The sequence below is a fragment of the Musa acuminata genome, chromosome BXJ3-5, assembly GCF_036884655.1.
Source record: "Musa acuminata AAA Group cultivar baxijiao chromosome BXJ3-5, Cavendish_Baxijiao_AAA, whole genome shotgun sequence".
Taxonomy (NCBI): domain Eukaryota; kingdom Viridiplantae; phylum Streptophyta; class Magnoliopsida; order Zingiberales; family Musaceae; genus Musa; species Musa acuminata.
In genome coordinates, this window is record NC_088353.1 from 504,571 (window position 1) to 531,344 (window position 26,774).

The 26,774-nt window shown below is 38.2% G+C and overlaps 4 protein-coding genes across 6 annotated transcripts; 2 read left to right on the forward strand and 2 right to left on the reverse strand.

Annotated features, from left to right (window-relative positions):
- The first annotated feature begins 1,729 nt into the window (after positions 1–1,729).
- On the forward strand, positions 1,730–7,195 carry LOC135638671 (auxin-binding protein T92-like). The gene is made up of 5 exons (XM_065151930.1): positions 1,730–1,882; positions 3,317–3,423; positions 4,335–4,535; positions 6,069–6,136; positions 6,934–7,195. The coding sequence occupies exons 1-5, from the start codon at positions 1,789–1,791 to the stop codon at positions 7,031–7,033; spliced, it is 570 nt and encodes a 189-aa protein (XP_065008002.1). The 5' UTR covers positions 1,730–1,788; the 3' UTR covers positions 7,034–7,195.
- A 577-nt stretch (positions 7,196–7,772) lies between these two features.
- LOC135638670 (alpha-soluble NSF attachment protein-like) lies at positions 7,773–15,992 on the forward strand. Of its 3 annotated transcripts, none has more exons than XM_065151927.1 (9): positions 7,773–8,052; positions 10,078–10,127; positions 10,211–10,283; positions 11,555–11,634; positions 12,004–12,155; positions 12,851–13,010; positions 13,092–13,139; positions 13,850–13,930; positions 15,584–15,992. In XM_065151927.1, the coding sequence occupies exons 1-9, from the start codon at positions 7,788–7,790 to the stop codon at positions 15,662–15,664; spliced, it is 990 nt and encodes a 329-aa protein (XP_065007999.1). In that variant the 5' UTR covers positions 7,773–7,787; the 3' UTR covers positions 15,665–15,992. The 3 variants fall into 3 exon arrangements, with proteins under 3 accessions (XP_065007999.1, XP_065008001.1, XP_065008000.1); XM_065151929.1 differs by having other exon boundaries at positions 7,805–7,990; XM_065151928.1 differs by having other exon boundaries at positions 7,810–8,038.
- Positions 15,993–16,100: 108 nt separating this feature from the next.
- On the reverse strand, positions 16,101–23,892 carry LOC135638669 (protein kinase PVPK-1-like). The gene is made up of 4 exons (XM_065151926.1): positions 23,439–23,892; positions 22,794–22,951; positions 19,846–21,957; positions 16,101–17,791 (listed from the first exon to the last, which is right to left on the reverse strand). Exons 3-4 carry the CDS (start codon positions 20,664–20,666, stop codon positions 16,924–16,926), a joined length of 1,689 nt encoding a protein of 562 aa, XP_065007998.1. The 5' UTR covers positions 20,667–21,957; positions 22,794–22,951; positions 23,439–23,892; the 3' UTR covers positions 16,101–16,923.
- Positions 23,893–24,036: 144 nt separating this feature from the next.
- Positions 24,037–26,562, reverse strand: LOC135638672 (iron-sulfur assembly protein IscA-like 2, mitochondrial). Its single transcript, XM_065151931.1, has 4 exons — positions 26,366–26,562; positions 25,947–26,077; positions 25,740–25,848; positions 24,037–24,432 (listed from the first exon to the last, which is right to left on the reverse strand). The coding sequence occupies exons 1-4, from the start codon at positions 26,501–26,503 to the stop codon at positions 24,370–24,372; spliced, it is 441 nt and encodes a 146-aa protein (XP_065008003.1). The 5' UTR covers positions 26,504–26,562; the 3' UTR covers positions 24,037–24,369.
- Between the last annotated feature and the right edge of the window lie 212 nt (positions 26,563–26,774).

A 26,774-nucleotide genomic window follows, 5' to 3' on the forward strand; every position in this document is an offset into this window, starting at 1 on the left:
TTGGCCAAACACAGAGACGTAAAGAGTAAGAGATTTTTGCGAGAAGTCCATGTTTGGAGGGGTATTAATGCAAATATACATCTCAAGGGAGCCGTCCGTAAATTTTACTGTGATAGGAGCATATATGTAAAGTTTGTGTAAGAGATTAATCACCTCAATTACCAATCTGACCCTTTTGTTTTTCATAATCATTTAATGCCACTCATCACTCCCTCTTCACTTGTTGCTCGATGCCTTCCGATACCTCTCGACATCGCTCAATGCTCAACGTCGCTTATAATTAGGAGAAGAAAAGGAAAAAGAGAAAGATGACGATAAGAGTATTCATATTTGTTCGATACCACTCGTTACTTACATGTACTCATGATTAAGATAAGAAAAATAACTAATAAAATAAATATGATGAAAATATTTATATCCATTTTGGAGAAATATTTTAGAAATATTAAAAAAATTTAAAAGAAGCTTAATATTGATGGTCGTTCATCTTCATTACCAAAGTTCTTCAACCCCACTCACACATTGTTAGAAGGAGAAAGGAGAAAAGGAAACAAAAATGATGTTTATATCTATTTGTAAATGAGTAGCTTCAAAATATTAAAAAAAAATTAAGATAAATTATAAATAGTAAACAAGGACTATAAATAGTAATATCTTAAAAATATAATTATAAATAGAAGATCATTTGTCTCAACACATATGTGTTTTCCGAACAATTCCCCTAGTCGATGAAAAAATAAACTATAACTCTCGTGCATAGTCTCTGTCGTCATGTTGTAAAGTTCAAGCAAATTCTTTTTTTTTTTCATGTTCTTAATAGTAACGTTCACTCACTCGGTACAAAAGATTTACCCTTATAGTATCATTATATTTACTCATTGAATCAATATTTCTTTTTGTCGTCATGTTACCCACCGAAATGAAGCTCCCATTAACTCTCGATCGTATATTATGTATGATCAAGTCTTTAAAGAGACTTTTTTTCCGTATGTGTCCCATTACCTCAAAACTATTTCATCATGATCCATAATAATTTTGTTTGCTATTTATAATCTCATTTTTAAAACTTTTAATATTCCTAACATACTTTCTATAAATGGAAGTAAACATTTTTAATTTGTCACTTAATTTTAATATTTTTTAAATAATAAAAAAGATAGATAATCAAATAAAATAATTTAAAAATCAAAAGGATGAGTTGAAAATTATTTTTTATATTTATTGTGTCGATTTAATATTTTATAGAATTTTAACATTGGATTATAGATAAAAAGATGATATTTTGAGTGTATCTAACGATCCGATGGACGTATATTTGTCCTCATCAACCATGAAGATGTTATATTTCGAGCTTATAATATGGTAATTAATGAGTTATGTGAAATAAAAATACGATTAATAATTAAAAAAATTTATATTTAATAAAATTTATATTTTATTATTATTTAGGTAGTTGTATAATAAGGGGTTACCCAAAGCAAAAGACAAGAGGTTGTTCCAAATACCAATTTCCTCTATAAAAATTTGTCCACCCACAGTTGGCTCAGTTGTATATTAGATTAAGATTTCCTGTAAATACCAAACTGGGTTTACAACGGAAGCGTCACTACCATCTTTTGTTTTTTGTGGGACCCATTCTATAAAATGCAGGAAAAGACTGTATGCTGTTCGGGCTTAACAGGTGCGTCGATAGGGCCCGCTTCTGCCCTCTCCCATATACTCCTCACCCGCTCGAGCATCCCACTTACATCGAGAGAGATCGAGCGAGAGAGAGAGAGAGAGAGAGAGATGAGCGGGGTTGTTGATCGCGGGAGTCTACGTTTCGTCTTCCTCCTTGTTGCGGCCATCGCGGCCGACGCGTCCGCGCACTGCTCCGGCAGCGGTTAGCGAATTACTGCTTTTTGTACGGCTTATCCAGCCTCGTTTCTCTTCAATCTTATTGGATTGGGTTCTGCTGTGGGAATACTGAATTCCATCTCCATCTCCTACGAGGCGGTTGTGAAGTTGGGTTCATTCTAGGATTGTAGATTGAGAAATCTTTGCTAATTGTGGGAAGTCAAAAGTTGTAATTTGTACTCTGAATTCTACTTATAGGACCGTTATCCATCATATCTAATTTGTACTAGCCTATAATTCTAAGAACCTTAGTTAGTTTACTTGTTTTTAAAGACCGAGGAAATGAAATAAAGTGAGAAAGTTGGGCTTATGTCAATTGAAAGGAAAATTTAATCGGTATTCATAATTGAATTTGTTAGGACATAGGTTAGCTATTTTGTTGGACTAGTTTGTCATTTTATATCGTTAATTCTAGAAGGAAATAGGGAAAAAAAGAATTTAGGGCATGATTTTGTGACAGATCACACTTATAATTTCCCTTTGTTGGATTTTCATTTGATATTACTGCTTGGCGTTATCAGCAAACAAAGGGAGCGTACATTTTGTTTGTGTAATATCAGTAGATGATTGCTTGTCCCGTACTGTGATGCTTTAGTGGAAGAAAGAATCAATTTTAAATAGTCAATTATGGCGTCAAGGTTTCAGGGCAGAACTTTTTAAATTACTCGAAGGGAGTGAAAAATTATAGAGTTCTCTTTCTGCATATAAAACTCAAAAAGAAATCCCTGATTGTAGGAAAGGCTGTCCATATCTACCAACGATATGATAACCTTGCCTGCTCTGGAAAAAATAGTTTCATGTTCCTGCTATTTGGAGTAAATGACTTCACCTTTTGACGTTCAAATTTATGCAAAGAGGTCTTACTCTGTACGCCCTCTATGGTCACAGCCTTAATATCCTATAATGTGGTTTCTTGATCTCAACCTGGATTCTTATCCTCTAATCCCTATATCTCTTTGTTCTGAGTGCTGTATTAATGAATATTCTTTAATTTTTTGAATGATCAATCAAGGCCATCTTTCAAAAAAAAAAAAAGGCTACTCCTCCAAGGTCTGAAAATGGCCCTTAAATCTATTATTTATCTTGCACAAACTTCTGTTTATATTTTGTAGTCCCACAATGTTTATTTGTATGATTTTAGTGTTCTTTAGCGAACACTCTTTTAGTTTACTGATGTTCTTAGTTTTATAGTTCAAAAAATTTTGGATCTTTAAGGAGTTTTATAAATCTAAATCCTTCTTTGAGTGAATTGAAACGGGGGAAAACTCCACATAAATTTAGCTTAAGAGAATAACCTAGTAATTATCTGAATGCTCCTAGTAGCTCATTGTTTTTCCTGTGTTATTTGAGAATGTAGAACACAGAATAGCTACATACTCATAATTTTTAAGCTGATTAGTGCATTTTTTCTTTTATCCAGGTTCTCCATTGGTAAGAAATATAAGCAATATACCTCAAAGTGACTTTGGGAGAGGAGGCTTGGCTCATGCCACTATTGCAGGTGCAGTTTCCCATGGAATGAAAGAGGTAAGCAACCAAGGCTGTAACATTTATCATTAAAAAATATTTTAGTTAGAATTCTTAAAATCTGTATTTATAATTCTCAAAATCATTAAACATTATGAGGTGAATTTATTTGACAATAAGTTTCTTTCTATTTAAATTTAAACAACCTGGTGTATAGTAAGAGTGCTTTTCAGTATTTATCCTAAACAAACCTTCTAGATCTAGTTGCATTTTGAAGAAATTGATTGTGCATCAAATAGATATAGAGAAAAGGTTGTGATGATATTGAACATAACCTCTGATGCTTTACTATATGGATATATAACAGTGTCAAAGAGTATCTAATCAGCAAGTATTGATGAATCTCAGGTGACCTACTTAAAAAATAACAAAATCTCATGCTGCTTGTGAAAAAGAGAGTATGGCTTGATAAATTAAATCCTCATTTGAGTTGTCACTTGAAATTGGAATTTTAAGTTTTAGGGAGATGCTTAACTCACCCTTTATATGCCTGTTTATCCATCTAAGTTTTGGCTTGTTAACATCAATATGTCTTTGGTATTTTGTGGTTAATTTCATTTGTCACACTTAAATGGATGGTTTATGCATATTTTGCATGTTGTAATATCTCAATTTTACTAGTAAAAGAAATCAGTCCAAGAAGGTTGAATCACCTTGAAAATTTTAAGAGTTCTCTTGCATCTCACAAACGTCATAGGACCCGTATGTATGAGGCACATATATTAAGGCTCGTGTGAGATGACATTATGTGGAAGTTTTCAGGAGTGATTAGTGGAATTGATGCATTTTTTCATACAACAACAACAACAACACCGTGAGAAGATATTTCCATCCAACTTTTTTTTTTTAATTTACTTATATGCATTTTTTCACAGAAGTAGATAATTCCATCCAACTATTTTTTTTTCCAGGTTGAGGTATGGCTTCAGACATTTTCACCAGGCACACATACACCAATTCACCGGCACTCTTGTGAAGAGGTATTTGTGGTTTTAAAAGGGAAGGGTACACTTTTACTTGGGTCAAGTTCATTTAAGTACCCAGGGACACCTCAGGAATTCCATATTTATGCAAATAGCACTTTTGCTGTCCCCGTGAATGATCCTCATCAGGTACTTCTGTTTGTCTGTTTTACCAAAATCTAATTTCGTGTGATATATTCGGAACCTGTGGTTATTCTTAATATCTCTTACAAAGAACAGGATTGCATATTTTGGTGCTTTGATTTAAATTTTCAGGCGGAGTTACTAGATTGGACTTGATACTGAACAAACCTGAAAACTTCATTCTTAAATTGTTAATTGTGCTGCCTCCATTACATTTTTTATGCAACTTATATCAAGTCCGATACAACACACATCCATAATCAGAAGTCTTTATGAAAGACTTGGGCTCACCGTTATTTTTGGATGCCTAATATTGTTTCTCACTGGAGTTAATCTTGTGATGCTTCATTGTAGTGAGAACTTACTTTATACATGAAAAATTCATTGGTCATTTGATGTTTACTCCATGAGAAGTGAAATTTATATCTTGTTCCAATGTTGATTTTGCTACTTTACCAAACTAGTACAGTACTGGTACATTGGATGATATACCAACCTGAACTATCTGATATCATCTGGATCAATCATAAAAACTAATACCAATCAATATTGGACCATATCATCTGGTATTGGTCCATCATGGGACCAGTATTTAAAACCATGGGGACTAGATCTGGAAAGCCATACCCTTGTTTTTCCTTAATTTTTTTTTAATGTACCTCCTTTCTTCCTTTCAATAATTTATGAAGTCTAATATTGATCTTTTCTTTGGCTTCCTTTTTTCTTATTTTTGATGATCTTGATAATAAATATATGATTATCGAAGATATCGCCATTTGGTAACTTATGAAACTTGCAAAATACCTTAAATTAATAAAAATATATTTTAATGAGAAATAAGTACAATTTTCCAGCATAACAATGCTATGTCTTAACATAATTTCTCTGACGAAAGAAAGGCCAGGTCCCATTGAATCTATGTTTGATTAAGTTAAACCAGTGTGAAAGAATTCCCTGTGTAGGGGTTCCACTAAAACTAGTTGCTGGCATAAAATGGGATCACTACATACTGTATGTGGGTGAATAGGTGGCACTATGTGCAATATAGGTTTTTAGTGCTCATCATGATAAAAGAGAAAAATCTTTAAAGGACAAATACAGATATCAGGTTGGATAAGCTATCACATTGGACAATGATGATGAATCAAGCACATTAGTCGAGAAAAATTAACGATCTGCAGTCAGGACTTGGAAACAAGTCATTTAGAGGTACTGGGAAATGGAGACTTGATCTTTTTGTAGAAGCACATGAAAGCGGTGGATACTTTCAGACGAATTTATAATAATTATATAATATTTTACTACTATTTATTTGCAACATGATACTTATGGTTGGCTAAATGTGGTATGAATTTGTTTAAAGATATGTGATTCAATTGATTATATTTCAGTTGTATTTGTTAAGGAACACATCACAGTTTATTATTATAGCTTGACAATAGTCAAGTAGCAAATATATGTTGCAACTATATGCTGCTAGAGAATATTTAGTTTTCGTTATCTTTTCACTTGTTGAGCTCATCTACATGTGTTCTGCAGGTATTGAATACAGATGAGACTGAGGACTTGCAGTTGCTAGTTGTTATATCTCGTCCACCAGTCAAAGTGTTAGATCTGAATTCTCAGCCTTATACTTTAACATTCTATTGAATGGTTCTTATAGCTTGCAAATCATATTATGGCTTTCTGTGTTATATGTGAGATATACATGAATATCTGTTGAGGATTGCTAGTGTTCTGTAGATATAATGGTCAAAATTAAGTATTTGGAATGGTAATTGTCAGGCCATGATAACAAATCAACTATGCTGGTTATGTAGAAATTGAACAATATCATACCTAATCATGATGCATGTAAGACTTGAAAGTTCACATTTTCTACCCTTTTCTCATTCAAGATGCATTTGTAATACATCATAGTATGGCTGGTTTTGTTATTGTTAGGTTTACCTTTTGACTACTGTTCAACAGTCTATTGTCACAAACCCATGTGCCTGATTGTCCAACATACCAATGTGATTTCCTACTGAAGTTTTGCATCTCCATGGGAAGTAATACTGATTGTCGAACATACCTATGTGGTTTCAGAACTTGTAAAAACAACATTTATGATGCTAACTTCCACATCTTATGCTTGACTGTTAACCTGAATATTATGGTTATTAGTGGAGACAAGATAGAAAGAGAAGTCAGTATACAACCAATGTGTATAAACTATAAACACAACAGATAACCGAAAGCACCATTTCATGCATAATGTTAGGCAACACAGAAACATCCAACTGATGTATATAAACACTACAATTAACTGAAAGAACAATGTGAGTATAAATTACATGTCATGCAAAATGTTCGGGTTATCCCATATAACAATCAAGTGTACTGATGTGTCTACTCTACGCAGGTTTATATACGAGGACTGGAATATGCCCCACACTGCAGCCAAGTTGAAGTTCCCTTATTATTGGGATGAAGAGTGTTTTCATGTCAAAGATGAGTTGTGATAGCTTTTCTTGCAATTGTGTATGAGATGAGGAGTGTTTCCATGTCAAAGATGAATTGTGATATCCTTTCTGCAATTACATTTGAGCAAGTAACATGGCAAGCATAATGAACAAACTTTTGTCTAATGGTGCACATTTGAAAGATGACTACTACCTTTTACATGCCTTTTTATTGATTTTTTGTGAAGTAAATGAAGGGGGTTTTTTCCCTGTGGTTGTATTGTGCTCTTATGTTGTGGTATGTCCATTGGCCATCTGCACCTGATTGACGGAGTCTCGTACTTGATGCGAGCATGTAACATGCATGATGTAGTCCCATATTGGAAGTAGATAAATATTAAGATTAGCTTAGAAGGTTAGTTATAAGTTAATGTTAATTTGGATTTAATGTTGGGGTTGTGGTTGGGCTGCAAAACTCTAATATACTATATTAGATACACTGGCTTTTACAAATTCAGAGGTTAAGTAGAGAGAGAGAGAGAGAGAGAGAGAGAGAGAAGGCAATATGGTGTCAAACATTATCCATGTGCTTGATTTCTTGGTCTCAACCAAGAATTTAAATCTCAATTTGATATTGGTTTTCCATTTATTGAACAGAACATTGATCCATACCTTCCAGCAGTATCACTGGAAATAACATTTTTATGTATATTCTGACATGTCACCTTCCGAATGGACATAATAATAACAATAATAATAATAATAATAATAATAATAATAATAATAATAAATTGTTGTTATTATTGTCGGAACGATGAATTCATCACCCATTGCGATCGCAGGGGACCATTTTGCGTCTAACCCCATTTCCCATGCTATTAATTCGGCTCTCCGCGTTGGAGAAAGTGAGCGACGAAAGGAGGGTTGCGAAGACATGGCGGACCAGACGGCGAAGGGCGACGAGTTGGAGCAGAAGGCGGAGAAGACGCTCGGCGGCTGGGGAATCTTCGGCAACAAGTACGATGACGCGGCCGATTTGTTCGACAAGGCCGCCAATTGCTTCAAGTTAGCCAAGAACTGTATTCTGCTTTCTCTTTCTCTTTCTTCCCTTTCCTTTTCGGCGGCAATTGCTCTTCGTAATTGTTCACCCGTCTCTTTTCGATCCGATGCCAATTAGCCTTGCGAGAATCTAAACATTCTTCGGGGGAGTTGTATTACGACTTCCAATCCAAGAATCTTTTCCATCTTTGACACAAAAGATTCCGATTTAGTATCAATCATGAGACCTATTTAGATTCTGGCAACAGACTAAAAGCTCGTAAGGCCGTCTTTAGATGTTGGCTATCGGTGCTAGTATCTGGTTGGGGTATTAGTGTGCATGCAAGAGCCTTTTAGGATGAATTATCAATTATGAATATCTCATTATCTCTGTTTGGATAGCATCATCCTCCAATAACATTATTGTGATTTGTGTGTTTGCACTCTTGTCGGTTAATAGTTAAAAACATCAATTTGTGAGATTCCATTTCATTCTCCTGCATAACCATGATTTGTAGGAATGCCTCTTCCTGTTGTAATGCACGATGGGGCTCATAGCTGAGGAATTTACTCCTGCAGAGGAACATTCTGATTTTGTAGTTGCTGTTTTTGATCCTTGTAAGTTTAGAAGGTTGATTATGTAGTTGGAAAGGAACCGTTGGTTCTGATATCTGGTTGGGTCATGGTGGTGAATGCAAGACTTCTTAGGATGAATTATTAGCATGTCGTTATCTTTTTTTAATGGGCACCATCTTCAATTACGTTATGGTGATTTATATATTTCAACTTTCATTGATTAATAGTTACAAACATCAATTCAACAGATGCCATTGTGTTATCCTGCATAACCATGATTTTAGGAATGGCTGATCCCTTTTGTAATGTAGGTTGGGGCGCATAGGTGAGGAATGTACTGCTGCAAAGGAACATTCTGATTATGTAGCTGCTGTTTTGTTTGTCCTTGTATGTTTAGATGGGTCATTGTGTAGTTGGAAAGGAATTATGGTACTAACCTCTTGTTGCATCATCATGGTGAATGCAAGAATTTTTTTTGGAATGGATGGAAATTGCTATAGATGTGTTATAAATATAAATCAGGTCAACATGTTTTCAGCCTGATAATATGTTAAACTGTGGATTTTATGCTGCAAAATATTTCAGAACAGTTGTCTTATAGACCTGAATAGCCAACAATATAGTGGCATATCATATGGACCGTAGGTGTTGTCCAACATAATAAAAAGAGAGAAGGAGATTGAAGAGGAAAATAAAATATAATGAAAAACAGGAGAGACTTCTGAAGTCAATAGAGAGGAAGAAGAGAGAATTATGTGGCCTGTTCAGACAGACAAAGCAATCCCACAATATTTTTTCCTCCTCAAACCATCAACTCCAAAACCTGCAGTTACACAATGTTTATTAGAACTGGGCCAACTGGGCAAGATAGTCCTTTTTTGCTTTGGACTTCGTGAAAGAAAAAAAAATGAAAATACTATCACATCTAACCATGTCAAGCAACCAACTAACCTTTCACTAAAATAGAGTTTTAGATAAAGGCTGAAATTAAATACGACCTGTACATTTATTTTTTTTTGCTGGAATGAGAAATAAAGACTAAATTAGTGAAATCACATCCAGTTAGATGTGCTAGACATACTACTGTGTCATCTTGTCTAGCGGTCATTTTCGTCAGTAGACCCCTGGTCAGATTCAGTGGATTTCTAGTTGGATCATTGATCTACCGATCATTGTCTAGTGGGCCATTCTGGATCATTGATCTGTTGAACTTTCCTAATTATCATGATTTTTAACATTTTTGAAAAATCATTTCTTTATCTTTACTAGTCAACTGATTGGATATATTTGAGCTTGACACGAATTTCCATCACAGATCCTGAAACAAATCCTAAATTTGATCTTGGTCCTGGGAACACATCAATCACTCTTTCAGTTATTTTGAAGTTAATTTTCAAGCATAACCATAATGCTAATTGATGTGGTTTCAAGTCAACAACTTTGAAAGTGTAACGCTTTCGAACTGACATTACTTGATACTGGTATTGCAGGGGATAAAGCTGGATCAGTGTATTTCAAACTTGCTGATTGTCATTTGAAGGTTAGCTTATCATGTTGGTTTTAAGTCATTTGACATGTTTTCACTTAATATGTTATTACGTTCATACTGATTCCATGATGCAGTTAGATAGCAAGCATGAAGCTGCCTCAGCTTATGTAGATGCAGCAAACTGCTACAAGAAAATCTCAATCCAAGGTATATTTTTATCCAAGGAAAGCTTACTTAAGGTATTTATAACTTGGTTTCCTTGAGGAAGAACAAGAGAGGGAGGGGGAAAACTTGGCTATCATCATCATTTGGATGGTCTCTGGATGCAAATTCATGCCATTATTATTGTGACAATCTTTAGATGCCACCCCGCCCCCCTTCCCAATATATGTCTCAAAAGATAGTGCAAAATAGAATCATAATTCATATCACATACATAAATTTGTAGTCCACCTTTTCATTTCTTCAGTAATAGAGTGATATGGGAAAAGAAACATACAGAATAAGGTGCATTTCTAAATGATAATGGTCCTAGACATGGTGGTCGTCATTTTGCTTTGTTGACTATCATCAAGTTACCTACACAAATCAAATCATGAACTTAGGTTCGCTATGGGGTCAAACTGTCTATGGACTTAGCTTAATATTGTTTGGTTATGGGTTGGTGCTAAATGGTTTTGATCCTATTCCCAAATTCATGATTCCTCTCTTTGATGAAATCAAAACCATAGACTTGCTCTCATCCCATCTTGATGCCCCACCACTAACTCTAATCATGGCCCAACTCTGCTCTAGTTGATGACCACCATAGCTGATAGTAGCAGAGTATAGCCTGCCATTTCTACCTGGATGTTGGCAATCAACCTTAACTCTGACCAGCTTGGCTGCAGTCGGTGGCCAGTTCTGACCAGCTTGCAGGTTGCAGCTCTCATCTACTGCTCTCAGCTTCTAGATGGACAGCCAAACTGAAAGTGTTAGCCTTCCATAGTCTATTCTCTCAAATTCCCTTATTCAAATTTACTGATTTAAGAAATCTGGAAATTGTGGCTTTTGTCTAAGATGACCCTTTTCTTGGTATGTACATTGCCAACCTTGGTTCTCTCCCACATTATTGCGTTCAGCAGCTAGCGGAAGAGAAGCGAGGATCACTGGCTACTGGACAATATAATATTATAGGGTGCTTCCTTGTGCTTAAGAGTGGATCCACCTGTTCCTATCTGGTTCATGACTATTATGTGATTACTTAAGAGTAGGAAAAGGCTTCAGACACCTTTGTGGATTTGGTTATGCTCTGTTGCTTGTTATGTGTGTTAGAACTAAGAGTCCGAGCAACAGACGTGCAAGGTTGTTTATTGGTCATTCTATTTGGACTATTAGTGAATATCTTTTTCCTATTGTAAAATATCAAATACCAGGTAGGCATTTTTACACAATTAATTTGTTTTGTAGATCTGTGAAACAGGTTTTGTTTTCTGCAGATGCTACACAATCGTTAAACCGGGCGGTGAAACTTTTTCTGGAGATTGGTAGATTAAACATGGCCGCAAGATACTACAAGGTGATGAACTTTCCTAGATGAATTTCTGCCCTATTTTTTGCTTAAATTTTTTATGGTTAGATTGTAATTTTTCGTTTTCAGATGATGAAACATGCATATATTAGTAGATATAGTAATCAAGGTTTTAAATTTTGTAACTTTGGTTTGCTGCTTATGTGCTGGCATGACTTGCCAACTACCATGGACTCTGTACCAAGTCAACACGGTGTTGCCCTTGGTACAGCATGAAACTCATTCCAATTATGTTTCTGGAATGGGATAACATTTAGGGTTTATAATGGTAGCATGCATGTATTAAAAGTTATGTTGATTTTCCTTTTCAGATGTTTAAATATCTTTTGCTGAGGATCCCACATCTTTATCTTACAGGAACTTGGTGAATTAAATGAGCAAGAACAGAATTTAGAGAATGCGATGGATTACTTTGAGTGGGCTGCTGATCTTTTTCAAAGTGAGGAAGTAACAACTTCTGCAAACCAGTGCAAGCAAAAAGTTGCACAGTTTGCTGCTCAGATGGAACAGTAAGCTTATCATGTTGTTATTATAACTTTTTGTATATCTCTATACTATTCTTGCATTCTTTGAAAATTTTTTTGTTTGTTTATTCATTCACATTTGATAATGAATATCCAGCTGGAATATTGGTTGCCTTTTTGTATCTACTAACTTGCAAATAAAATTTATAAAGTAAGCCTTTCTGTTGATAATTCATTTTCTTGTAAGACTGATTCACTAAACTGATTCTTTATTAAAATTTGATCTATCCAGTGCCAATTTGTATGGATTTCTTTGTCACTTCTTCCTAGTGTGACAACAACCTCATATCTGATGATTGTCTGTATATTTTCAGTTTCTAGGTCCCTTTGTATGTGCAACATGAAAGTTGATTCCAGTGAACAGTTTCACCTGTTTTGGATTTTGATAATCTCATGTAAAAAACTAACTTCATTTCACATCATCTGCTTATATCTTTTTATTGTGGGTCTTTAGACATTTTGAAAGTTGCTAGATATTGCAGATTTGCATTGATGATTGGAGGACATTTTGCAGTTCTTACCAACTATAATCATTGTAGATTCTCTTAGATATGCATACAGTAATCAGCTTCAAATAATTTTATAGTTCTAATATAAGGATTCAACCATTTCATTATTTGGAATCTTTGAATTCTATTGCAGTTGTTCGTTGAAATTTTTTGACACTGTAATTTTTCCAGATACCCAAAGGCAATTGAAATATATGAAGCACTTGCTCGACACTCAGTCAATAATAGTCTTCTTAGGTATGGTGTTAAGGGGATTCTTCTTAATGCTGGTATCTGTCACTTGTGTAAGGGTGATGTGGTTGCAATTACAAATGCATTAGAGCGATATCAGGTTTGTATACTTGGTTTGGTAGTTGAAATCATTTTTTTCTGAGACATACAAACATCATTAACTGGATTATATTTGTCATAGGAAATTGATCCTACCTTTTCGGGCACACGTGAATACAAGCTTTTAGCTGTAAGATTTGAACTTTACTTTGTTTACTGAGTGGTCGATAGGCATGATTTTTCATTTACTGATTACCTTCTTATGCTGAGAATACCAAGTTACTGTTAACCTTGTTTGCAAGAAAACTTCACATACTCTACATTAGCTTTGGATTTTATCGAGTCTTATTTGAACTCGTCTGAAGCACCAAAATTTTGATATTTCAAATTTGTGTGAAGAAAATGGAAGATATGTAAAATATAGGAAGGTTAAATAAATCTGTTTAGAATGTCTTGTCATTTATACTGAAAGCTAAATCTATATATAAAAAAGACATAATTACAACATTTGATAGTTTATTCATAGTTTTCTCACATGAAAGCTTTCCAGTCAATCTACCAATTATCTGTTAACTTTTTGATCATTTTGATTGTTTCGGTCTCAATTTTATGGACTTGACATATTTGATTGCTGGTAAAATATACTATCAAGTTTAAGCATATAAAATTCGGTCTTTGAAGTTGAAATCAAGAGTTAGTTTTTGAGATATCAGCTCAGATTTTGTTAATTATTTAGCTTCCTCTTTCTCTAAGCTACATGTCTATCATGAGTCATCTGTATATATTATTCCTATGTGTTTTTTTTAGTATGTGGAAAAGTTGCCTCAAAGCTGTCTTTTGGTTGGACTATATGAACTATATATAGGAACATATCTTAGAAAGTAATCACTTTCATTTCAGGATTTGGCAGATTCGATGGACGAGGGAGATGTTGCAAAGTTTACTGATGCTGCCCAAGAATATGATAGCATGACTCGACTGGTATGCCTTTTATTTTAGTAAACAATTGTATGAAATACACTTAAGCATGCATGCATGCATGAAATTTAAGCCAAAAATTGCTGGTTAATCTAGGTAAATGCTCGGGTAACAAGAACTTGTGTAGGGCAATTTGATATAATTTAATTCACTGCAAAAATCGATGAGATGTAATAAAGATTTTAGTATCATATATTTGTATTAATGTCCTCTCAATTACATGCCTGACCAAGACTTTCAATTTTACATTGTCTTTTATTAGTATCTTATCGGAAGCCCTTATATTAAACCAAAATTCCTTCCCACCACCTATCCTGCTTTCAATGTCGCTTTTTCAAAATATAGCTTAAAAGCAGTGATTTCAATAGGCGCTCGGGCGCTCGCCTAGGCGCTCGGGCGAGGCGAGGCGAGGCCCGAGCGCCTCGCTTCATGTCCAGGCGCCTCACTTCAAAGAGGCGCCGCCTAGGCGCTCGCCCGAGCCCAGGCGTCGGGCGCTTCGGGCGAGCGCCTGGGTTAAACCAGGCGACCGAACCAGATTTTTAGGTCTGGTTCGGTTGTTAGTTGGTTCAATCGAACCAACTAAACCGATATACCCCCAACCCTAACCCTTACCCAACCCTAACCTGCCGCCGCTACCGCTGCCGATCCCGATCCCGATCGCGATCTCGCTGCTCGTCGCTCCTGCTCCCGCTACCGCTGCTCGCCGCTGTCGCTGCTCGCGCCTCCCGCGATCCTTCCCGCTGCTCGCGCCTCCCGCGAGCCCTCTCGCTGCTCGCGCCTCCCGCGAGCCTTCCCGTTGCTCGCGCCTCTCTCGAGCCCTCCCGCTGCTCGCGCCTCCCGCGAGCCCTCTCGCTGCTCGCGCCTCCCGCGAGCCCTCTCGCTGCTCGCGCCTCCTGCGAGCCCTCCCGCAAGCCTTCCTGCTGCTCGCGCCTCCCGCGAGCCCTCTCGTTGCTCGTGCCTTCCGCTCCCTTTCCCTTTCCCGCTGTCGCTGCCGTCGCTCGCCGCTGCTGTTGCCGCCGCTCGCCGCTGTTGCTGCCGCCGCTCGCCGCTGCTTCCTCGATGATTAATTTTTTGTTAATAGATTAATAATATATTATTTTTGATTTTAATGTTGTTAATTTTTATTTATTTGAAATTATTAATTATATTATATATTTTTATATTTTAGCGCCTCGCTTCGCTCGGGCGAGCGCCTGGGCGAGCGCCTAGCGCCTCGGGCGTTTGTGGACCTTGGCGCCTTTTGGCGCCTAGCGCTTTTTAAATCACTGCTTAAAAGTCGGTGCTGATTTTAAACTTACTTCTTCCTCCATGTAATATACTTGGTACTCTGATATTTCAAAATTTGCTGTTTGGTAAGTTGATTTTGCTGATTAAACCTGTGCTAAACTTTGGATTTTGAGAAGCATTAGTTTTCTCTCTGAATATAGTTGTTTCAATGTGTATAATTTTCAAACCTAACTCAAGTTTTGCATTACCATTCAAAAGCGAAAATTCTGTATAATTTTGCCACAGCCATATGAACACTCGGTTATTAAGGCAGTAGTATCGATGCACATAGTTGACGTACATGGGGCTTATTCATTTCAGGACTTGCATCCACTGCCTCTGTATTTGGTGCTTTTGGTGTACTGTTAAATCTATTAAACTTGACTACAGGATCCTTGGAAAACCACACTTCTGCTGAGAGTGAAGAATGCAATAAAAGCAAAGGAGGAAGAGGAAGATGATCTCACCTAAAGCCTCATGTCACCCTTCATCTTTCACCTCGGCTTACTAATTTTATGGTGGAGCTGGGATGCAAGGACGAGGACTGTAATGCTTTTTTATACTAGAGAATATATTATGGATTTCCCCATCATAATTCCTGGAGATTGTTATTTTTCACAAGAAGAGGGGGTATTTTTGATGGTTTCTATTTGGATAGTTTTCATGAATGTGCCACGAGCTGCGGATGATTCTGAACGCATATATAGTTAGTGTAGCATCATTTAGCTTCAATTGTGTTCCAAAACATTATGTTCTAAAAGCTGAAATGTAAATAAGAGAAGACGATGCCTGTTTTTAAGTCTTGCCATCGCTGACATGCTCTGCCGTATTTGGATCTGAGGAATACAATCTCTGATGGAGCATCAGCAGTACGATATATGTGGCTCTCTGCAAACATTATATCCCCAGATAAGATCAAATTTGAACTGCGAGTCCTGTCGTACCCATGTAATATAAAAATCATTGAATAGGAGTAACATTTTAAACAAAGAAAAGAAAAGAAAAGAAAAGAAAATCCTGTAAACACCTTGCTTACAACATCAAATTCTCAATCTAGCCTATGTAGTATGAGACGGGGAATTGTGTTTATGTGCCAAGGCACACATATTTGCCATGAAACCTGGCATTCTTTACCAGTGAAATAATCATGTCAGCTGCCAACCATTTTTGCCTCCAAATTTAGAAGACAGACCACATTCTTTTTAATCTGCCGCTCTCCTCCTTATATTATTCCATCAGTCTCATGATGGGCATTAAAAACCACTGAGGAAGTTACAGTAAAACAGCAAAAGAAACCTGCAAACTTCTGTTGAAACTTGTGACCACTCCAATTATCCCAGGAGCCGCAATTCCTTTTCCAACTATGTTGCCTCAGCATACAAAACTAAGCCTGGATCACCCTTCTCGGCCTTCGTCATTAGGAGGAGCACTCGGTAACAAAAGAGTAACCAGGATTTGCATATCTTCCATCATACTGAGATCCGCTGCCTAAAGAGAGCAACCACAACAACGGCCTTCGTCATTATAAGGAGCACTCGGTAACAAAAGAGTAACCAGGATTTACATATCTTCCATCATACTGAGATCCGCTGCCTAAAGAGAGCAACCACAACAACTGTATTGCATTCCTCACTGTAAAACTTAAAACTTCTCTTTAGGACCAAACGACGCAGCGAGTTGAGATTGATATTGTGCCAAAGCGCACTGACGACAGAACAGATCTGCCAAAGTTAGAAGAAATCCATGTCTAGATATTGCCCACATGGTTTCAAATTGACTCCTGCCATTTTCCCATCGAGTATGACCGGAAACTCACCACCAGTCCGGTTCTCATGTTTGATTATCCTCGGCACCTCAGGCGGGCTAGTGCACCTAATAAGTGCCCAATTTATGCTGTGGAAAAAAGGATGCTGCTTTACCTCAGCGGCACCACGCCTATATGCAAATCGTTGCTGGGGTTCTTTCACAAGCAAGCCATTGATCAGGTCTCTCGCTGCAAAGCTGACTGGGGGCGACTCGGGAAACTTTAGGGGCTCTGCCACCACATTGAACAAGGTAGCACGGTTTCCAGACCCTTTGAATGGTGTCTTCCCAAACAAAAGCTCATAAAAAAATATCCCTAATGTCCACCAATCCACGGCACTTCCGTGGCCTTCACCTTTTATGATCTCTGGTGCCAAATATTCATGAGTTCCAACAAAGGACTTCGAATGGGCATTAGATGGCTCCGCAATGAGCTCAGGGAGTACAGAACCGCTGTCACCGACTTCACTTGGAATTGCTTTCTTTGCCTTGGGCCTCCCAAGTCCTATGAAACGTGGTGAGAAGCAAGTGGGCTGCAGGCATGAGTGCTGCATGCAGGTGGGCTCAACGCAAGAGGGTTGAGCATATTTTCCAGAACTCTTCGAGGAACACAAATCAGTTTTTGTCGATTTCACCAGAGTGGGGAAGACGGCACACCTTAAAGAGAGATCGAAATCAGAGAGCATTATGTGACCATCCTCTCTTACCAACACGTTCTCTGGCTTCAGGTCTCTATAAATTATCCCAAGCATGTGTAGGTACTCCAAAGCAAGGAGAACTTCAGCCATGTAAAACCTGCATTGATATCAAAAGATCACGCATGTAGAATTGAAAGGTATTTCAACCTATAATCAAGAATCAAGCCCATCACCTTTAGTAGGCGAAGAGTATCGGTAAAGTTGTTATAGCATGCAAACAGTCCATGATTATAAGAAGTGTAAGTAAGCTTCATATTTAACCTCGAGATATACTTCCCACACTCACTGCTGAACTTTCCGTAAAACATACTCATGCTTGACAAAAATTAGACAATGATGCAAAAGTTTTTCTGGTAATGGTTGGTTAGACGGTGTTGAAAATGTAATTTGACTGCGTCAAATGAGTTGGTTGGTGTTGAAAGGAACACTCAGATCAAGTCGAACGAATAGTTGTTCCACGTCCACCAGATGTTTGTCAAACCGGGTGTATATAGCAATTCAATTTATCTATGATGTAAACCATGAATAGATGCATACTAACATTAATTTTGATTAAAGCATGAATGTTAATATTCAAAAGCCAATACAAACTCCATAATGAAAAGGACTGCAAATGTTGGATATTTAAGACCCCAACAGACCTCTAGATAATTGGATAATTTGATAGGGGAAACTGTACTTTCGAGAGAGCTGCAATGGAAGCGTCGTAGTTTCCAGCTTCGATACTTAAATTGACAAGGCCCACAAGGTCAGACAAGGCCCACAACATTACACAAATTAGTTTGCTCCATTTCTAAGCTGTTCCTACGTGTTACTCATAAAGCATGCTTGACAACAACAACATGAGCTAAATGCAAATTGGTTTCAACCTTGTCAGTAGACAGTGTTTGTCATTTCTGCCTTTTTAGATAATAGTTGAAGCAACAATTAGTTGCACAGTCAAGGTTAAGTTCGAGCAGTATATCTAACAAAAGGCTTCAGCGAGTCAGTTACATAAAACCACTGTCATTCATTATGTTCTTTTGTCACTCAACATGATCTATCAGGTTCAATACAAAAGCCAGATTCAAAGGACTTCATTGAACACACCCTATATATATAGACACATAAAACATCTACCATATAAAGATATAACAAGTTTGACTACAAGATGTACCCACAACGATCAAATCAACCTGTTATTAGTTGAGATAAAAATTAATGTGAGGGGGTTCCACACAAACAAGTTAGATTCAAAATGATTGAAAATCTAAAGAAATTACAATCACCTTCTACCCGATATTATATTGTTTCATGTCGATGAGAGAGTTGAAACAGTGACATCAAGAGACGCTCGAATGCTTATCTGGGCATTCAGGCGATGCAAGGCAAGAAAATCTAAAGTCCTAAGAGAGACATCTTCAACTAGGTATCACTTAGGAGAATGCCTCAATTAAAGCACTACAGGTTTTAAGCCTTTGCCTAGGCTATAGCTAAAAGTGACAAAATCCTATGATCTAATTCGTGCTCAATTCCCATCCAACCCATGGAGACATAATTGAAACCCATTTCTCCTCCTCCTCCAACCAATCCACTCCACACCCAATTCCAACCCAAACCAAACCAAACACCACCCACCCGTCCACTTACCCCCAACTGGTCAAATCCAAACCTAATACCCCACATCTGCAACCCAATTAGTCCCCTTCACTCCCATGCCCCACACCTACATTGTTGAAAAAAACACCCAAGCATTTTTGTCATTGAACTTCCACCACCGACCATCTCTTCTCTCTCCATCTAGTATGTGTCCACTGTACCTCTCTTCCCTCCTTACCTCTTTCCTCCCTTCACTTCGTCAGTTCTCCACCTCCATCCTCTCGATCATAGTTAAGAGAATACTCTGCTGACTTACTCAGACAACAGAAACAATAATATTATGCAACGTTAATATCTAACCCCATATTCACTATATTGAATCACTGATCAGCAAATAAACACCCCTGACAATTTAATGTAAAAATTATGCATAAAAATTCTCTGGACAAAACATCTAACATAGGCATAGGCACATTTCAATTGTTCAAAAAACATGATATGCAGACAAAGACTCTACATTTACATCTTAGTATTCCTAAATCTGAACAAAAACTAGGACAATTGCATTCTCACCTTGCTGCTTCCTCAGTGAAGCACTTCCCAGGCTGCCGCTGCTGGAGACTGTGGAGGTCGCCGCCAGGGCAGAATTCCATCACCAAGCAAGAAAAGTTATTGGTCTCGAAATGGGCGTATAGGGTCGGCAAGAACGGGTGGTCGAGGCATTGCAGAATCTCCCTCTCCGTCTGCGATCTGCTCAGCTTTTTCCGCCACGCAAGCACTGCCTTGTCCATCACCTTCATGGCGAACAGGAACCTCGTCCCGGTCAGCTTCGCGAGGTACACGCAACCGACGTCGCCATTGCCGAGCCTATCCAAGAACCTGAAGTGGTTCATTCCGAGATATCCATCACGCTCTCTGACGGCGCGAATAGCGTCCCACCGCCCATCGTTCGCCTGGTGCGGCTTGTTCCCACGGCCGCCACCGGACCCGCTGCTGCTCCTCCAGGAGGTGCTCCATGCGCTACAATTGCTGCTGCTGCTACTGCTGCTGCACTCATCATCCGCATTGCCGTCGCTGCTCGAGCCGCGGCTCCTCCGGCTGCCGTCGCCGGCGACGTCACTGATCTTGGAGCAGGCCCCGACGCTCCCGGCGGTGGCGTCACTGGTCCTGGCGGTCACGAAGCTCAACCGGTCGTCCCTCGCGTCAGAGGAGGACGGGGGGGCGGCGCCCAAGAACCCGGTGGGTTCCTGGACGACCAAGTCGTCTTTGTTTGAAAGCAAATCTGGAATCAAGAAACAAGGTTCGGCGGTGACGCCGGGGGCGCGGAAGCTGCCACGGTGGGCGCTCTTGCTGTGGGAAGGGGGTTCGGGGATATCGGTGGATGTAGTAGCCATCAGATCGCGTCATACGCAGAGGGGAATCAAATTTGATGGTCTATTGTCATGTTCTAATATCTATCCACTTCTTTAGAAGAAATGCAAAGAAAGGAGAGAGAGAGAGAGAGAGGAGGGGGGGTGGGGTTGGTGGTGTGGTGGGGCGGGGCGGGGCGTTGTGCGCGGGGACAACGAAGAAGTGGAATGATGGCATCAATGGACGTCAGGAAGAAGGGTGTGCAAAAGAGGGGACACAATACTATAGCAAAAGGAAACAAAATAAAGAAAGGTAGCTTTGCATATTTGGAAATAGCATAAATCCCCAAATATAAATTTCAGTATAACATACATGTCTCCATTCCTCCATCATAAACACTCAAATTAATTAGGTTTTATTATGATCATCAACATTAGCAAAATTGTCAACTAAGCATAACAGCAACAAGTCATAATATTTTATTCATTAATATAATATTTTTGGTTCAACAATCAATTGCATATAAATATATGTGTATATATATAATCTAGGTTCTATATGTGTACATACATGCATGCTAAAGCCTAAATCTAAAAAGAAAAATTAATTGTATTTTTTTGAAGGATATGTATATAATTTTCTTTATAAAACAAAAAAGAAAACAATGGCTTTTTATCAACAAACAAGAATAATAAGCTACAACATTCTACCCATTTGGTTCAGATGAATGAATCTTCTTTCGTCTTTAAGGAAGTTGTAATATGATATTTTTAGTTCAACTCAACAATGAGATGGATATATATATATACAAATTTTCTAGGTTCTGCAATAAACTTATATAATATATGTACATATATGAAGAATATGTAAATAATTTTATTTTAAAAAAGAAAAGAAAGATAACAGGAAAGAAGTGGTTTGATTTGCTGTGACAGTGAACAGAGATCACGCCAATGTCCTCAACTTGGCCTTTTCTGGCCTGCACTGCACTTGCCTGCCTTTGGAAATGCTTTTTCTCCCGGAAACAATTTGCACCGGACTGTGGGTGGCCACTTTGGACCAACAGCTGCCCACGGCAGCATTTGCCGGTGCGTTATCATTATATTAATAACATTAATTAACCCCTGTGTTATAGTCAAATTATTTTCTATTGGAATTATTTTATAAGAGAGGCGAAATTGTTTCTGAATACTAATCGGAAGTCAAATCTCAAAGAGATAATAAAACAAGGTCTTTTAAGAGGTCGAACCTGCACGAAGAATGTATTGGCTCATCCAAAAGCGCAATCACATCAGGAAGACACGCATGCCCCTGTTCAATGCAGCCTTCAGATTCCTTCAAAATTGAGGCATTCCCTATGTCAGAAAGAAGTAAATTCTGCTCAACTGATACCAAAATGTTTGAGCAAAAGTGTAAATGATATTTGTTGTCTTGTTTACCAACTATCCAAACGATACACTAAAACATGTTTCAAGTCTACCAACATTGAATGTGATAGTTTCATATTGAATGAGATAGTTTCACATTGAATGTGATCTTAAGTGCCTGTCAATCCCCATTTAAAAATCTTTCAGAACTAGCACAAGTGCTACCAATTATTAGTGAATTCACATGGATATGTGCACATAAACATCCATGGTTACTGGAGCCACCATCAGAGTTAAATTGGATGGAGAAAGCACTAGTAAAAGTGGGCTTGAACTGATTTGATACAAGAGAATAAAGAGAATGTAGTTAGAAAGACCAACTTCTATGCAAAAATCCAGTGCGTGTGGACGAGATCAGGCTTCTAATTCTAAAACATGCCTTATGAATCACAAGGAAGCATGTTTCAAAGAGTTAATTCACATTTTCTGGTATATTATTGCAAGCAGTAGTATCAACATATCAATCTGCGGGTGCAAAATGGACTAGACAAAGCAACAGCAAATATGTAACAAGTGCTAATTAATAGACTGCTATGAGTTCCATCAAATTTCCTAATTCACACCACGGATATATGACTATGGTTTTTAAGGAATATTTGAAAGCACTATGACTTGGTAGCCAGAATTGAATCTCTGGTACAAGGAAGACATACCTGATTTAAGCTCCATCACCTGAACAGAAAACATTACCAAACACAAAAAACAAATCAACCGCGAGAAAATATAACAGAAATTACGACTAACCCTTTTGTCCGGTTGATTAGCTCTTCCATTTGCAGCTTTAGAAACAGTCCTCTCAGAAAACAATCGAGCACGAAGGAACTCGATGGTCATTGCTGTTGAATCACTCGTGATGTCTATCAGAGAAACCAAGATTCTAATTCCTGTGAAATATCTTTTTCCTGCACAATCAGCATAAGATAATCAGGGCAAGTAAAATGGACAGCAGAGGAAAAGCAATACTACCAAACAGTAGAATCAAGCAAGCGCAACTGATGAGATCAACAGCTAACATCTAAACCTATCATCCTGACTTGAGATCACAATAAACTTCCCTCCTTATCAGCACAGTTCGATTCACTCGATCAGTACTATTGGCTAGTCGGGTTGCTAAGAACTATGTTAAAGGGATGCAGATCCGGCGCGTCTCCCGAACGAGATCGAAGAACTAAACCCACAAGAAACACAGAATCCAAGAACGCGATGGATTCAAACGATCATAAGAGCCAAACCATCCCAAGCGATCAACCAATGCCCTAGTCAGTTTGAGAGAGGAAATCCCACTAGCCACTCGACGGACCAATTCACAACAAGAAGAATCAGCGTTGGGAAGGCAAATAAACAAATCAACAATCAAACAAAAGAAAAGCTCGAGATGTCCATGTGTACCTTCGATTTCTTCCCGCAGCTTCTCTGCTCTATTTGTGAGTCGGTGGCGGACCAGAGATATTAAGTGGATCGAAGAATATTCAATGGCTTGTATGGTGCCATAAAAATTCTCTGCATTTCTTCTGAGTTTTTATTTGGGCTTCTTTGAACTGCTCAGCTACAAGTTATTATTCGATCTCGATGATGGTTCGAATCCTCGCTACAACTACTTATGTTCCATCAAATATGTGGAATGGAGAGAAATATTAGCATTAATCAGCATTAGTATCATCATGAACAAATTCCATAGTAAATTAAAAAAATAAAAATAAAAAAATCCATATTATATTGAGAAGTGGTCCTAAAAAGTAGCAGAAAAAATAATTCAAATATTAAACCACAAACCATTCAAGAAGAGAAAGAAGAGGAGGGAATACAATAGTGCGAACTTTTGACACTCTGAGCATTATAAAGGCACATAATACTAACTTGCTATCTTCCAGCATATAAACAAATATGCATATAGGAGTCTTGGGATCAAGTTGAACGAACCGACAGGGAATTTATAGGCAAAACCTTGTTAACCAATCCAATCAGGTCAACGGATACAAAGGAAAGATTAGCCCGATAAAACACACTTTAAAGTGGACGGTGGATATTGTATTGCAGAATGGGTGTTGGAACCACAGACTTATTACAACAAAATCAAAGTAAACAGTGCAATATGCATCAGATACATACAGCTCTACTGTCTGCAAACATACATCACAAAAATAGACCAGTATATGTTGTTGACTGCTCAGTAATATTTGAGATCAGTTATCAAAGAAAAGAAAGAAAACCAAAATTTGTAATGACCGTGAACAAGTCGTCTTCATATTTGGAGGGTGCATATGGTACCACCCATGTCCTAAATAATTTGCTCAATCACTGGAACTTCAAGGAATGCCAGTCATTTGACCATAAAGGAGCTTTTACAACTGCACCCCCCCACTGCACTTGGATTTGTTACCACCTGCAAATACAGTTTCGTCAACCGCTATTCTGTGAAGTTATGCTGCAAGAGGTGGAAAACAACTAGAGAAAGTTCAATAGGGTAAACTTTGACGGCAGTGCTTGTTAGATGCATTCTCCCATTTGAAAGCACCTTTAGATGTAACACACTAAACCTACATGTCATTATTTTTGTTTTATTTGACCACATGATTGGTCTGCAAGACTTAAATAAGGGTCCATCCTTTGTAAGAAACATGACGTGTTACATATGTAATAGAAAGTGAGGAACCTAGCCATGCTTCTCTTTAAAGATAATTCTAGTTACTCCCCACAAAATCGGTATGAAGTCTCATTTGGTAGCACACATCCGTTATCACACTCGGAGACACATCTTGAATAGAACTTTGACAATGGATCTGTTTGGTAGCAAACATATGTTATCACATTCAGAGACACATCTTGAAGAGGACCTTGACACCGGGATCTAATGCATGAAAAAAAATGTTTTTTTTACCGACCAACAGTAAAATCTCATAGAACAGTGGAGGAACACTTCATCATTGACACCCAATCGATCATATTTGATTGAAGACCACATCCACTGAGTAAGCTTGAGTGTATGATCTAAGCAGTAAAAGCATTGATGCAGTTCAAGTTTACATGCAAATTTAATCAAGTTGGTGAAATGAGGTAAAGGCTCACTGATACAGAATCAAGACTGGTAGTGCAGCCAAGTTTTGGGTTCAGCAAGGAAACAAATGAAGAATGGCCATTCAGAGGAGGAATTCTATACTAGTTCGTCTTTGGTGGCTAGCTATGATGGCATTCTTTCACTACCATAATGGTTGGTTGTCCTTTGATTTGATAAATTAATGGTATGTTCATAACCATCTTTGACTTTCATATTTGAAGCACCACTATATCTGTCCATGCAAACCCAATTTTTGAGGGTCCATTTCTCCTAACAACGGGTGTCATAGTTTTCTGTCAATTAATATATGTAAGATCAAATTATATATCCAAAATTGAGTATTTGTTCATAAGCCACCATCTTCTCTAAAAAATATAGATTTTGCTATCAACTGTAACTCCATTTCAATCTTCTTACAATTTATAGAGGTAAAAATTCATACTGGCTGTAATCCTTGTATGCTCGGTATGTAAATCTTCCTCAATCTCTCAACTCCTAACAAAGCCAATGGACCTATTCTCTGAGCAAGAGAAACTGTGCCATGCATGACTGTCACATGAATCCAACATAAAAAGCTTTATCATCTGACCTACTCTGCATTACTTATACAATTGCTGATGAAAGAAGAAACCTACCTGGAATGCTGAACGGATCAATTCCTCGACATAATCAACAGTGGAACCTTTGACAAAGTCATAGGAGATGTTGTCCACCACCAACTTCACACCATCCTTCTCAAAAACCCTATATAGAACGACCGAGAAATTACACAACATAGAAACAGGCCCATCACATCAAGAAGCATACTGTCATGGATTCTAAGCAAACAAGCTATCTCCAACCTATCATCTGCGTTTTTCTTGTCATCCATGCAAAAGACATACTGGAACCCAGAGCATCCACCAGTTTCCACGCCCAATCGCAGCATCTTGCCTTCGTTCGACGAATCCTTCGTATGCAACTCCTTCAATCTCTGCAAACAAATGATATCATCATCAACCAGAAGAAAAAAATGCAAACAGGCCAAGCATTTGAATTCAAATCTATCAACTACATATTAAGATCAAATTATCGTGGCCTCAAAATCCCAATTCACATTTCGATGACCTATTGCTTATAGCAGTCAATTAGGAGCCCTAATTGCAGCTGATCACCGAGAAAGATAGCACAACTAAGGGGGGAAAAGAGGAATCAGAAACCTAATAAGAACAATAGCAGACAATCTAATCGTATCGAACGAGGGGGGAGAGGGGAAGGGTACTCGGATGCAATTCCCCGTCATGTGGACGGCGTCAGGCAAGGGTTCCTCCGCAGCGGAGCTCAGCGGCATCTGGTGCCGTCGTAGCTGCATCCGGCCGTGAAGTAACGGCGCCATGCGCCGCAACGCGTATCTGGACATTGCAATCGCCGCTGACTTCGTCGGGGCGGCGTCACACGCTGCAGATTACCGGCGAGAACTCCTGCTGGGTGGATATAGGTACGGTACACGTAAGGATTGAGGTCTTCGAGATAGGGATCTTCTCCAACGCTACCGAGACCTGGAATCTTCCACTTCTGACGCGTCGAACGATCACTGGTGTTAGAACACTGCCATCTGTGTGGTTGGGTCAGTTGTTCTAAATGGCAACAGCGGACGGAGTTTGCGTTCGGTGCAGTAATTGTAGACGATC